The sequence below is a fragment of the Leucopleurus acutus genome (assembly GCF_964270905.1).
Source record: "Leucopleurus acutus genome assembly, chromosome: 11".
NCBI classification, from domain to species: Eukaryota; Metazoa; Chordata; class Mammalia; order Artiodactyla; family Delphinidae; genus Leucopleurus; species Leucopleurus acutus.
In genome coordinates, this window is record NC_139152.1 from 41,789,200 (window position 1) to 41,804,531 (window position 15,332).

General features: G+C 41.0%; 1 protein-coding gene across 5 annotated transcripts in view; it reads left to right on the plus strand.

Annotated features, from left to right (window-relative positions):
* The first annotated feature begins 6,897 nt into the window (after nt 1-6,897).
* The window catches only part of ATF1 (activating transcription factor 1), a 54,091-nt gene continuing 45,656 nt past the window's right edge, over nt 6,898-15,332 (plus strand). For 4 of the 5 annotated variants that reach the window (XR_014326604.1, XM_082850575.1, XM_082850577.1 and 1 more), the window contains exons 1-2: nt 6,898-7,123; nt 13,899-13,997. Coding sequence is in view for 4 of the 5 variants with exons in the window: in XM_082850575.1 (XP_082706701.1) it covers nt 13,905-13,997 (93 nt within the window). In the remaining variant the exon portion in view is untranslated. Of the gene's footprint in view, nt 7,124-7,694; nt 7,839-13,898; nt 13,998-15,332 lie in introns of those variants that run through there. The other variant, XM_082850576.1, reaches the window with a different exon arrangement.

Below are 15,332 nucleotides of genomic sequence, written 5' to 3' on the forward strand. Positions count from 1 at the left end.
CAGTTCTATAACTCATCAGACTATCCTTCAAACATGAAGGTGAAACCTCAATCTGATAAAGACCATCTATAAAAACAAATTCACTGCTTACACCACACTTAATAGTGAAAAACAGGATGATTTCTCCCTAAGGTTGGGAACAAGGCAAGAAAGTCTGTTCTTACCACTTTTATTCAACATTGAATAAAAGGCAATTAGGCAAGGAAAAGAAACAAAAGGCATTCAGACTGAACAAGAAAAATTAAGGCTATCTCTAGTCCCAGATGAAATGACTTGTATATATGAAATCCTAAGGAATACACACACCCAAACTATTAAACAAGTTCAGCAAGGTTGCAGAATACAAGATCAATAAAAAAGATATTATTTCTATTTACTAGCCACGAACATTCCAAAAATGAAATTTAAAAACCAATTCTAGGACTTCCCTGATGGCTCAGTGGTTAAGAATCTGCCTGCCAATGAAGGGGACACGGGTTCGAGCCCTGGTCTGGGAAGATCCCACATGCCGTGGAGGAACGAAGCCCATGCACCACAACCACTGAGCCTGCACTCTAGAGCCCGCGAGCCACAACTACTGGAGCCTACATGCCACTACTGGAGCCTACATGCCACAACTACTGGAGCCCACATGCCTAGAGCCCCTGCTCCACAACAAGAGAAGCCAGCAAGATGAGAAGCCTGCACACTGCAACGAAGAGTGGCCCCTGCTCGCTGCAACTAGAGAAAGTCCGTGCGCAGCAATGAAGACCCAACGCAGCCAAAAATAAATAAATAAATAAAATTTTTTAAAAATTCTATTTAAAATAGCATCAAAAGGAATAAAATATTACTTATTATAACCAAAGTACAAACTTGTATACTAAAAACTATGAAATCATTGATAGAAACTAAAGACCTAAACAAACGGAAGGTCATCCCCATGTTCATGGATTGGAAGATTTAATATTGTTAGGATGGCAATATTCCCCAAATTGATCTACAGATTCAATGCAATCTCTATCAAAATCCCAGCTGACTATTTTGCAGAAATGGATAGAGTGATCCTAGAATTCATCTGGAAATGTAAGGGACTCAGAGTAGTCAAAACAATCTTGGAAAAGAATAATTAAGTTGGAGTACTTACACGTCCATATTTCAAAACCTACTACAAAGCTATAATAAGGAGAGAGTGATACTGGCATAAAGATAGACCTATCAATCAGTGGAATAGAATTGAAAGTCCAGAAATGGGAAAACCTCTGAAACTGTCCCCAACCCAGCCAAGTTAATAAAACAATAACAATATTAATATTGCATCTCAGGGGGGAATGGTGGAGATTAGTGCCATTCATAAGAATGTCAGATTCAGAGGCGCTGGTCCTTGTTTAAATTCACCAGTCTGGTCCCTGCAGAAATTCTTGGATCCTGGGGGATGGCAGTGCACTACTGCAAATTCAACCAGATAGTAGACCCAATTATAGCTGTTGTATCTTTGCTAGATCAGATTAATAAGGTCTCAGGTACATGGTATGTAGCCATTGATTTGACAAATGTGTCTTTTTGTATTCCAGTGAAGAAAGAAAATCAGTTCTCATAACAAGGAAAATAATTTGCAACTATGTGTGGTGATGGATGGTAACTAGACTTATTGTGGTGATCATTTTGTAATATACACATATATTGAATCTGAAAACTAACATAATGCTATATGTCAATTATATCTAATTTTTTTTAAATTTTTTAAAGAATCAGAAGTAGTTCACATTCACATGGAAGGGACAGGAACATACATTTATGGCTTTGCCCCAGAATTACATTACCTGACATCACTCTGATCAGACAGACAGAACGAGAAGTGGTTAGTACACTGAAGGTCTTGGTAAGCTGCACGCAATCCAGAGGATGGGAAATAAACTCTATGAAAGATTCAGAGGTCTAGTGGTCAGGGGCGTGCTGACATATCCCCTAAGACAGGAAAAAAACAAATGACTGCATCTTGCATCACCTTTCTCAAAGAAGGAAGCACACTCTGGTAAGCAGGCCTCTTCAGGTTCTGGGGACAGTACATTCTATGCCTAGTAATACTGCTCTACCTAGTAATAATGCCCATGAAAAAGTAACACCAGGTGACAGCTTTAAGTCAGGCGTGGAGTCATATGATATTGCAGATTCCATGGAGGTGACAGTCGTGGAAAAAGAAGCAGTGGGAAGTTGATGGCAAGACCCAGCAGGAGAATCACAATGCAAGCTATTGAAATCCAGGAGCAAGAATATGCCAGTTGTAGTAGAGAATTGTAAGCCTTTTGAAAATAGCGACTGGTGTGCTACTGGGCCATGATAGAGATGGAAAACTTGACCAGGGGACCCCAAGTGACTATGCGTCTGGAACTGGCCATCATTGGCTGGATTCTGTCAAATGCACCAAGTCGTAAAGTCTGATGGGCCCAACACCAAGACATCGTAAGACAGGAACATTACACCTAGGACCAAGCCTAAGCAGAATCAGAGGACACAAGCAATATGCGTGCAGAGACAACCCAGAACCCACTGTTACCCACTGCAGTTGCACCTAAGTGTTCTTCACTCAGCTCACACCTATGGCCATAGTGGTGCATGGGGGTGGCTCCAGCTGAAGCAGGTGTAGAAAGCCTGTTTGGCTATGGGTGGGTTCTGACCATTTTCAGGGGTAACTTTGAAAGGCAGTTGCAGTGGAAATCTTCCCAATTGGCAGATATTAATGTGATCACCCATTTTGTGTGGAAGGAGAAGTGGCTCAAAGTGAGAATATATATGAACTCATGGGCAGTGGCAAATGGCCTGGCCAGTTGGTCAGTGTCTTAAAAGGAAAAAGACTGGAAGATTGGCTGCAACAAGGTCTGCAGTAGAGGTATATGGATGGATATAGGGGAGGGAAGACAGATGATGAAGATCTTTGCTTCATATATCAATGCCCATGAAAAAGAATTCACCATGGAAGAGACACTGAACATCCTAATAGAATGACTTGGCTGGCTGATGTCAGCCACATACTGGCCATCTCAGTATCGGCACGATAAGCACATGAATGGAATAGATACAGTGGTAGAGATGGAGGCTATGCAGAGGCCCAATGGCACGGACTCCCACTTACCAAGGCTGACGTAGTTACTGCTGTCTCTGAATCTTCACGTAAATATTGACAGAGACCAACACTGAGCTCCCAAGGTGGCACTATTTATTTAGGAGACTAATTGGCCACTTGACAGTAAGTTGACAACACTAGGCTTCCTCCATCCTAGAAGGGCTAGTGATTTGTTCTCATGTGAATAGACTTACCTTTTCTGGATAAGAATTTGACCATCCTGCCCTCTGAGCCTCCCTCAGCATCACTACCTGGGGGCTTACAAAGGGGCATGATACTTGCAGGCTGCTCTGACCAACATAAAGAAGTTCCTTCCAGGAAGCCGAATTTCATTTCCAAGCTGTCTTGCTACAACTCTGTCATCATAATCTTGAAGGTAAATAACTTGATTGCATACACTCCAACTAGCACAGTAACTAGTACTTGTCCATTGCAGGATTTTTCTAGTGGAACCAGCTAGGAGTCTACTGCAGTTCACAATGCAAGAAATAATGATAGGTTGGATTTAGGGGATAGGGGTGAGGTACACAGAAAGGGAGGAGGTCACATGGAAATAATTTCTCCTGTATCCAGGTGTATTAGTTAGGATTCTAGAAATAATAGCAATCAAAGTAAGCCAGTTTAAATAGAAAAGTGCTATTCATTAGAATGACAAAGGGTGGCTCATGGAACCTAAGGGCTGAGGCAGGCAGCAGGTTCTAGAACAGGGGCCTACAAAGCCACTGGGTAGCTCTCAGCTCATCTGCATCATTCACAGATGGAAGAGGCTCATTACAAAGCTCCTATGCTTTAGGATCATTTAACTAGAGAAAGACTAATTTTTGTCCAAAGACAAATTTCCATAGGGGAGACTGATGGCCCAGCTTGGGTCAGGTGCCCACTGTTGGTAAGATATGGATGACTGTGAGAAGTTTCCATAAAAAGGAGGAGGGATAGATGGACAGCCCTGTAGTTGTCCACTACTCCAAGGGCCTCACAGACTAGCTCTAGGAGTTCAATTCAAGCATAGTTAAGATGAAGCAGCAAAGTTTCAGAGCTAAGTTATCTGGGACAACTCTGTTTTAGGAGTGTTAGCTGAAACAGTACGATTGTAGTTCATACAATTCCTGCAGGCATTTAGGACCTATCCGTATTTAGGTTTTTAATTTTTGTATTTATTTTTTAATTTTTGGCTGCATTGGGTCTTTGTTGCTGCACGTGGGCTTTCTCTAGTTGCGGTAAGCGGGGGCTACTCTTCATTGCAGTGCACGGGCTTCTCACTGCGGTGGCTTCTCTTGTTGCTGAGCATAGGCTCTAGGCGGCATGGGCTTCAGTAGTTGTGGCACGCAGGCCCTGGAGAGTACGGGCTTCAGTAGTTGTGGTGGGGCTCGCGGGCTGTAGAGCACAGGCTCAGTAGTTGTGGTGCACAGGCTTAGTTGCTCCGTGGCACATGGGAACTTCCCAGACCAGGGACTGAACCCATGTCCCCTGCATTGGCAGGCAGATTCTTAACCACTGCGCCACCAGGGAAGTCCCCTTAGTTAGGTTTTCCTGCAAGTTTAGACTTGAGTATTGAAAAAGGACAAAACAAAAAAAAAAAATTAAGCCTATTTTTAGACCACAAAGCCTACATTTACTAGCTTTAAATAATTTCTGCCTTTTGAGAGCTACCCTGTTCCAGATACTGTTTCACAGCTCTCAAGTCCTCCACTCCAGCTCAGTCCTCTTGTTAACCCATGAGGCTTCTCAGGGTGTGCAGCCAATTCATGTTTTTAGCTAAGTTTCCAGCAGTTATATTGCAGTATCTTCCATACTAATATCCAACATTTATTTAGTGCTTACTCTGTCAGGCATTGGCTCTAACTTTACAGGCGTTAAACTCATTCAATCTACAAAACTCCATGTGGGATAGGTAGTATTGTTAAACCCATTTCATTATAATGTCCCTCTCTCCTAACTAGAAAACAGTACTGCAGGAGAGCCCATGAGGTGTCACCACTGGCTTGACCAGTTTATTTTAAAAGTTACCTTTGAAAGGTAATTGAAAGTTAAATTTCTTTGTTTCACTCTACTTCCTCCCTTCTGAAGTCAAAGAACTGTCCATCTGGTTTTTAAAACTCTTACTATTTGGATAGAACTATGTGCATCATAACCAAGACTTCTTTTTTTTTTCTTCATCTTCAGTTATTCCTCAAGTTGCAGAAGAGTAGTAGGTACAGCTTGTGACACTTCTATGAGAAACAAGGCCGGTGGAAATACTTGTGAGTGGCAGTGTTGCACAGCATAATATTTGATTTAGACTTAAGATACTTTATGGGTGGAAGAGGAACTAAAGAAGGAGCAGTCCATTAACATTTTGAAGGTTTCAGTAATTTAGTTTCTTTTGATGGTTGACGTTTTTCAGTCTCCCCATCCCTCTTGTCCTGATCAACATTTGTTAAGCATTCTGTCTTCTAAGGAAGAAACAACCGAACAAGAAAAGAACAATAAACTTAGAACCAGCCTCCCAGCCATTAATATTCTGGATTCTAGAACGACTGTCGCTGGACTTTGTTAATCATGAAAGGCCGATGTCTGAGAATCTCGTCTCCACACCTTACCTTTATAGGGCACTTTGCTTTTCTGTGATATAGGACATTTTGATTCTTTAAATAATGTTGGGATATGGGATGAGTATTACACTTTTCCCAACTTTGATAAGAAGAGACACTTAAGAGAGGCTGGGTGATTTGCCTAATCAAAAATGTAAAGTAAGGGCAGTTGCCTATTGTAGGTTTTAATAGGTAGTCAATGAACGACAACTGATAAACATTAGTGAGTTCTTAGGACAGTCGGGCACAGAGTAACTCGAGCTTTAAATCACATCATCTGGCCCTAAAGGTCAAACCAGGAACGGCTCTATCCACTCAATCAGTTTTACTTGGAGATCTCAAACTAGTAAAATTTCAGAAAAATTCTTGAACTTTCTATCAAGAGCAAGCTGAAAGGTTTATCATTTGTTGTTTATTATCACTAGAAAGCCATCAAAGATTTTGCAAGGAAATGAATAAAGAAAAAAATCAGAATAATGCATAATCCCTTCTCCATAAAGGTAGACACACATTAAAAAATATTTTTTTAAGTTTCTGTAATGTATTAAAATGACGGTGTGATTTTATTTTACGACACTCGATCGTACGTAACTTTTTTCTAGTTTAAAAGCTGGGGTAAATCTGTGCTTCAGCGTGACACACTTAAGTCCCACTAACACACTAACCCTACGAGTACCATGTGGGTGTGGCTTTTTAATCCTTTCACGTGTGTTGAAAGATACAACTCTTAACGCAGATTTCCGGGATTAACATTAGTCTGGGTGGTAAGAAAAGCTGAGGACAAGCCTTCAAGCTTCAAGTCACTCTGTCTACAAGAGGCGGGCAGGTCAGGCGTGGGTCAAGGCCGGGGAGGACTACACCTCTAGGCCACAGCAAGTAGGGGCTGAGCGCGACGCCCCAACCGAAGAAAACTGCCCCACACCGAGCGGTCTCCTGACACCCCGAGCAGGTGCTGGCCTCCGAAAACACGTGTGGGAGCAGTGAGGACAGAGCTCCTGAAGTAAGTAAAAAGGAATCGCAGGTAACTGTTACGCCCCGCTCTCGCCAGCATAACACCTCCGCGATACTAACTCGCCACACCGGAGTGCCCCGGCACAAGATGGCGGCGCGTCACGTGCGCAACGCGGTGACGTAGGACGGCGGCTCGCAAGGAGGGACGGCCCTAACCTCACCCCCCACGCTTAGTTACTCAGTTTTGCCCCCCTTCCCTCCCCCGCCCCCGGCCTGGTGTAGATCATGCCGCCAGTGGCGGCCCTGACTGCCGAGGAAACGGTAGCCTAGGACAGTTAGCTGTTACGTGACACTGATTCTCCCCGCCCCGCCTGACCCCCGAGAAAGAGGCACGTCCCCGCCAAGTGAGGGGGTGGGGAAGTGGGTAGTGAATTCGGATCCACCTGGGAGGGGGGAGTGGAAGTTCCCACCCCGGACAGCGGCGAGGCGGCAGCCACAGGTAAGCGGGGGGCGGGGGTGGGACGGGCTCCCCTGTCCCCGGGCAAGGTGAGGGCGCGGGGGCGCGGCACCGGCGGGGACGCCAAGCCGGGTTGCGCGCCTGGTGGGGGTCGCGCGGGGCGGCCACGGTGGGGGAGGGGCGCGGAGGGCGCGCGGCGGAAGGGGGAGGGGCTGCCCGCGGTTCCGGTTCTCCTGCCTTGGCCCCCGGTGCCCCTTCAGTCGACGGTCTCCTCCTTCCTCCCTCTCGCCTGCTGCCCACCCCCAATGAAAAATAAACCGAAGACCTACTGCCGCAGGGTGGCTTTCGCCTCTGAAGCCGCCGCTCTGTGGCCCAAGGCGAGCGCCCTCCGTCGAAGGTCTCGGGGTTGGGGCGGGAGCCGCGGGGAGGGCGGCGTGGCCTTGGCCTCCGCGCGTCTTCCGCCGAGCGCGGCCCGCGACCGGTTATCTCCGCCCGGGACCCCGCAGAGCGCGCCGGGCGCCCTCGGGGTGCGGGGCCCAGGGCGCTCGCTGTGTGGGCAGAGCCAGCCCTTATCCGCTGGGAGCTTCCAGTCGAGTGGGGAGACGTAGAATAATCACACACACCCTAAATAATCACGGAAAGGTGCAGCCGGCAGGCGAGGAAGGGGAGTGTGGAGTGACAGAGCTCGTCTGTTTACCCCCGGACAGACGATCAAACTGAGCAAACGTTCTCTTTGATTTTCTCCCGTATCACAAAAGTAAGCATGGTATTTCATAGCGTCAACTACGCCGTGGAGCGTCCCCCTTGATCTCTTTACAGTTATTGTAGATGTTAATCACTAGTTTCGTCAGCTTTTGAGGCGTAATGGGCTAAAATAGTCATTGGGAGCCTTTACGTTTCTGAGGCTTATTCAACATAGATTTGGCAAGCATCTGTCAAACTGGCCTCGTTTGTGGTTAAGAGTTTGTACACTGTTTGCTTATGTTCGCAAAATTCGTTTTATCCTGAAAATTTCATTACCAACAGAAATATGCAGTTTTATTAAAATGCTGTTTTTCCTATAGACTTTATAATATGCAGTTTACTCGGTGTCTCAATTAGAATCACTACTGTGTTGCTAAGACGAGTATGTTAGGTCTGTTATTTGCAGTTGTCCTTTAAGGTTCGGCTTCGTCTGTGCTACATCTGTGCAGTACTACTGTATCACCAGTAGGTGGTAGTACCTTCAAAAAATGCTTTTTTTTTTTTCACATGTCATCCCATTTATTTATACTAATGAATTTTCAGCTCTAAAGTAGGGTGTTGTGCCTGAATTTTCCTGTTCCTAAAGCTAGGCTGGAGTAATTGTCTAAAGATATTTTGTTAACCATTATTTCTATCAGTTTTAAGTAGGTAAACCCAACTAAACACATTGATTTATTCAGCAGTAGTTAAGTGCAAGGTATTATATTGGGAACAGGAAGTGGTCTTTGACTCCCTAGAGCTTGCATTCTGGTAGAGAGACAGAAAACAGGCCATTACTATACTGTGATAATAAGTGCCATGAAAGGTGGGGGAAGCATGTGCTGTGGGGATACAGCCAAAGCTTCTAGACCAGTCTAAAGGAGTCATGAAAGTTTGCCTGGAACTATAACTTATAGGAATAGGCCGCTTGAAGAGGAATGGTGTTTCTGGCAGACGGAATAGCATACATGAAAGCCTGAAGGTGAGAGAAAGCAGTGCAGGCACATTTGAAGATCTGAAACAAATTCAGTATGACTAATAGCAATTTTGAGGGGAGATTGTGAGTTAAGTTGTGGAAATGTTGAGCAAGAGACTTCTTGCCCGCAGGCTTCTACATCATCTGTAGGTGGAGGAACTTAAGACCCTCTTCATTCATCAGATGAGAAAACTATATTTGTTGATGTTTACTATTTTACTGCATACGTGACAGTCTGCTGGGCACAGAGCATACATTCACAAGATAGAGGCCCTGTTCTTAGGCACCTTAAGACTGGGGAAAACAGACATGCCTATAAACACAGTTCAGAATGTTAAGTAATCTCATTAGAAATATCTGCAAGGCACAGTGGAACAAGCATTAAGGAAGGAAGGACCTAGAGCAGTTGGGAACATAATGTTTGGGATGAAACTTTGAAAATGAGGAGTTTGCCAGGTAGATGAGTTGGGGATGTGAAGGTATTCTTGGAAGAGGGGCAGTGTGGAATGAAAGAACATGGATTTTGGCTTAAAACAGTTCTGGCTTCAGATCTTGCATTCACATCTTACTGTGAGATCCACAGACATGGCAATTCCTTTGATCCTCAGTTTACACATCTCTAAAATAGGGAATCCAAAAACATAATAATAAAGAATCCAGGTGATGATATATAAAGAACTCTTAGTTTAGTGCCTAGCATATGTTCCTTTCTTAACAAGCTTTCTTAAAGTGCCATGCCTTTACTTTAACATTCTTCATATGTCAGCAGGATCGCAGCCTGCTGTGATTTAGCTCCCCAAATTCATTCCCATTGATGGTACTTTTTTTTTCTTCTTTCAGTCTGTTTATTTTATTCATTTGAAATCCAGTTCGATTCTTTTTTTTTTTTTTTGCCATGCTGCGTGGCTTGCAAGATTTTAGTTCCCCAAACGGGGATTGAACCCTGGGGCCACGGTGGTGAAAGCACCAAGTCCTAACCATGGACTGCCAGGGAACTACCCCATTGATGGTACTTTTGAAGCTGTGTTTCACTGCCCACTTGTGATTCTGCCCAACTTGGGATTGTTTCATGTTAAGCTTCCATCTGCTGCCTGGGGCTTACTTTATTTTTACAGAAAATGTATGCATAAAATTCTGTGTTGAGCAAGTTTTTAACAGATTGTTAATCTTAACCTTAATTTTACGAATAATAGCTTTAAAAAGTAAGCAAATAAAGGTTACATTCTGATAACATCCCTAAAAAACTATGTATGTATTGTTAATAATGAGCCGAAGGTATAAAGGCTGCTTTCATTTTGGAAAAAAAACTGATTGGTTAATTCCTCTTTAAAAAAATCATAGAGGGCTTCCCTGGTGGCGCAGTGGTTGAGAGTCCGCCTGCCGATGCAGGGGACGCGGGTTCGTGCCCCGGTCCGGGAAGATCCCACGTGCCGCGGAGCGGCTGGGCCCGTGAGCCATGGCTGCTGAGCCTGCGCGTCCGGAGCCTGTGCTCCGCAACGGGAGAGGCCACAACAGTGGGAGGCCCGAGTACCGCAAAAAAAAAAAAACAGAAAATAGACTGTCTTCTTTTCTGTAGGAAATATAGTTGTAGTAATTGTCCAAAGTGTTATTTGCTGACTACAGTGGCTTTTACTATGAAATGTCAGATGTTTTGTTGATGATGTCAGTTTCCATTAGATATAAAATTTCTTAATAATATTCTTACGGGGGAAAATCAGTGAGTCACAGTGAAACAGAAAAGTATCATTTTCAGTAATTTAACAAGGTGTTATAAAATCTTTTATAGTTTCTTTCAGTGCTTTAGCACTACATCTTTTTTTTTTCTCTCTGCTCTATATTCTTATGTCTTCTGAAATGGAGTGTTTAAAAAGGCATTTTCAGTAGCGATAGTATGTAGAAAGTATAAAATTCCATCTTTTATGCTGTCTGTATGTTTAGTCTTTGGAATTACACTTCTCTTAGTGTAGATTAAAAATCACTGCACTCTTCCTAAAGAAGGGACTATATATAGCTTAAAAGCAGTTCAAGCAGTTCCCTTAAAAGCAGTTCAAACAGTTCAAACTAGTTCAAACTAGATGAACTTGTCAAAATTTAAAGTTTTAAAATCATAGTTACTGGAAACATTTGTATCAAAATGAAAGAAATAAAATTTATATGAAGAAATAATATAGGGTAATAAGGAAAACACAAGATCTGATAGATGGATGGACAAATAATATGAACAGAGAGCTCACATAACTAATAGAGAATTAAAGAAATGTAAAACAATGTACCATTTTCCATCTATCAGGTTAGTCATGACTAAAAAATTCACTGGACTTCCCTGGCGGTCCAGCGGTTAAGACTTCACCTTCCAATGCAATGGGTGCAGGTTCGATCCCTGGTCAGGGACCTAAGATCCCACATACCTTGGGGCCAAAAAACCAAAACATAAGAAGCAATACTGTAACAAATTCAATAAAGACTTTAAAAAAAAACCCTGAATTCTTAAAAAAAAAAAATTCCCATTGCTTTCTCATGTGCTTCTGGTGGACTATAATTCTTTCAGAAAACCTTAAATATTCATACTCCTTAACCAAGTAATTCTCATTTTTAGAATATATCCTATGGAAATAATTTTAATTACAGAAAAAGCTTTATATGCTAAACATATTAATCTCAGTATTGTTTTGTTTGGTAAAAAAATGTGAATTATGTACATTCACTGGATGGAATATTATGTAGCATTTAAATATGTTTCTATTTGAAACCTAGAAAATATTTGTGATAAATGAAAACAGGATACAAAATTGTACGTACAGTATGTTTATGATTTTTTAAAAGTTGTGGAAAGAGAAGACTGAAAAGAAATTAGACAATATTATAATTAAGTTTTTATCATCCTTTTTCTTTCTGTTCTATATTTTCCATGTTAGAAAAAAAGGCTCATGACATATTTAGAGGGAAAAGCATTAGAAACACTTTATGTTTGAGGTGATTTTATACCTTTTCTCAATGGCTAAAAACAGTAGCATCAATCCAGAGTTAAGAATGAATTTATTTTCTGCTGTCCAAAACGGGAAAAAAAAAGAGAAGACAGAATATGCAGGCTTAAACTTCACAATTATTAAATTAATGATGCTAAGGGCTAGGTACCTAGTTGCCCCCTCTCTCTCTAAAAATTCTTTGAATTGTAAAATACACATAAAATAAAATTTACTATCATAACCATTTTGAAGTATACAATTCAGTAGTGTTAAGTACATTACATTATTGTGGCGCCAATATACAGAACTTTTTCATACCCATTAAACAACAACTACTCATCTCCCCTCCCTCCAGTCCCTATTAAGCACCATTCTACTGTTTCTATCGGTTTGACTACTAAGTACCTTAAATAAGTGAAAGCATTCAGAATTTGTCTTTTTGTGACTGGTTTATTTTACTTAACATATGTCCACAAAGTTCATTCATGTTGTAGCATGTGTCACAATTTCCTTTCCTTTCTTTTTAAAGCTGAATAATATACCATTGTATATGTATATCACATTTTGTTTATTCGTTCATCTACTGATGAATATTTGAGTTGCTTCCACCTTTTGGCTATTGTTAATAATTCTCCTATGCACATAGGTGTACGAATATCTCTGTAAGACCCTGCTTTCAATTCTTTTGGATATACACCCCAAAATGGGATTGCTGGATCATATAGTAATTCTATCTTTAATTTTTTGGGTTACCACCATATTGTTCTCCATAGTGACCGCACCATTCTACACTCCCAACCAACAGTGCACAAATGTTTCAGTTTCTCCACATCGTTGCTAACACTTACTTTCTGTTTTTTTTTTTAAAAAAATATTAGCCATCCTAATGGGTGTGAGGTGATATCCTAACGTAGTTTTGATTTGCATTTCCCTAATAATTAGTGAAATTGAGCATCTTTTCATTTGTTTGCTGGCCGGCCCTCTCTCTTTTTGTGTCTTTCACATAATTAGAAAAACCTTAAATTCTACCCAAATCTTTTACCAGCCTCTTTCTAAGTAGTTCTCCTATTTGACATATTCCGTCTCTCATAACCCATTTATTCTCATTCTTACCCAGCCTACATGTCCTGCAATTGATTATCTAGATCATCTAGATCTTCAGAAACTCCTTAGTTATGGTTTCATTTATTTATTTATTCTGTTCAACCTTTGGTCAATAAGTTCTCTATATTAAACTATGTATGCAATTAGAAACTGTTCCCTAGGGGACTTCCCTGGCAGTCCAGTGGTTAAGACTCCTCACTTCCACTGCAGGGGGCACAGGTTCAATCCCTGGTCGGGAACTAAGATCCCACACATTGCAGGCCAAAAAAAGAAAAGAAAAGAAAAACTGTTCCGTAGACTGTAGAAAAGAATGCTTGGGCTTCCCTGGTGGTTAAGAATCCGCCTGCCAATACAGGGGACACAGGTTCGAGCCCTGGTCCGGGAAGATCCCACATGCCATGGAGCAACTAAACCCGTGTGCCACAACTACTGAGCCTGCGCTCTAGAGCCTGTGCTCCGCAACAAGAGAAGCCACCACAATGAGAAGCTCGCGCACCGCAACGAAGAGTAGCACCCGCTTGCTGCAACTAGAGAAAGCCCGCACGCAGCAACGAAGACCCAAGAAAGCCAAAAATAAATTTAAAAAAAAATTTTTTATTTTAATTTAAAGGAAAGAAAAAAGAAAAGAATGCTTGTGTTCCTGCACAGAAGACTATCTTATGTATACCACTTATTAAATTTAAACATGTTCATGTGGATCAAAATTCAAAAAATTTAAAGGAAAATCTCTTCTCTCTCTCTGTATCGTAGCTACCAATTCTCTTCCGTGGAGGTAACCAAGTTACCAATTTTTAAGCAACTATAGAGTATACTATCCATATTCTGTAGCACTTTTTATTTTCCATTTTAAAAGCTCTTATCATAGGTCACTACACACCCAGAGCGAAGGTGTGAAAACATGAGTCTGGATAAATTGAGCTCAGCCCTTAGTATAGAAAAGCCTGTTTTGTTCCTCTTAAAAAGTATGCATGTTAAGAAAAGAAATGTCTTAAGATTTTTTGAAAATGAAGTTAGAAAGCATCTTTTAACTTTTTTTTTCCCCTTACAGTTGATTATGGAAGATTCTCACAAGAATAACGCTTCAGAGACAGCACCTCAGTCTGGTTCAACAGTTCAGGGAGCTCATATTTCTCATATTCCTCAACAGGTAAGGCAGGAACGAGCCAAAACATTGAACCAGTTAGGAATATTTGTTATGCAGATTAAGCTGTTGTTGCAGATCACCAATTACTAACGTTCAAAAAAAGAACCAAGCAAAAGAGAAAAAAACCCCTGTAAAATGTTGAAATGTATGGAAGGAAGGAATTATCTGATTTAAATATCTTGTCAATATCATTCAGTTTTATTTTCTGTTATAGCATATTTAGTGTTTTAACATGTATATACTTCTCAAAACTTGGGGAGGTAGAGTTCATTTTATGCGGTACATGATTATTTTAGGTTTTTTTTCAGACTAATTTTGTTGCTGCATAAGACAAATGAAAAATTATTTGGCCCTTTGGGCTGACTTGAAATAGAGACTAATAGTTTCAGGAGGCAAACCATCTTCAATTCAACAGATGTATTGTGGATATAAAGGAAATATTTTTGCTGAACTGGAAAATAGGCATATTCATTAGAGAATTTAAATTGACAGACATGCATATTGCAGAACTGATGATATTTTTAAAATTTCAAATTGTCTGATCCATGCACCTGACCCACTTCAGGGAAAACAACTGAAACTATGTATTGCCAGTGACAGGATTTGAACTTTCAAGTAAAAATTAGAATTTTGGATAACTTGTATTCACCATCATGAACTTGACAGCTTCCCAGTAGCTACCAACTTTTTCGTTACAAAATTGTGTTACAAAATCACGCACGGTACAAGATCCATTCAGAATGCGAGATACACCAATGGATTTTAATGTTAACAGAATACACAGAGTTCAAATTGTACATTGCAGACAACCTTTAAGAAACTGCAACCTGTCAAGTTTTAATGTGGTTTCAAAGGAGAATATCCATAGTAATCTGGAAAAACAATTAAAACACGCCTCCCCTTTTCTGACTACATACCTGAGTGAGGCCAGACTTTCTTCATATACCTCAACAAAACCACATATGGCAAATATTTCATGTAGAAGCAGACAAGAGAATTCAACTGTTTTCTATTAACTCAAACATTAAGGAGGTTTGCAGAAAGGTAAAACAGTGTCATTTCTGTCACGAATTTGGGGGGGTATATTTAGTCATATTAGTGAAAATATATCATTTATGTTAACATGTAATGGATTTATGATTGTTGTTTTTATTTTTTTATTTTTTATAAATTTATTTTATTTATTTTATCTTCGGCTGTGTTGGGTCTTTGTTTCTGTGCGCAGGCTTTCTCTAGTTGCTGTTTTTAAATGAACTGTTAAATAGTTTTAAAATTTCTGTTTAAATTTTAAATGTAAGTATTAGATTAAAAACTGACATAAATGAAATTTCTTTGGAG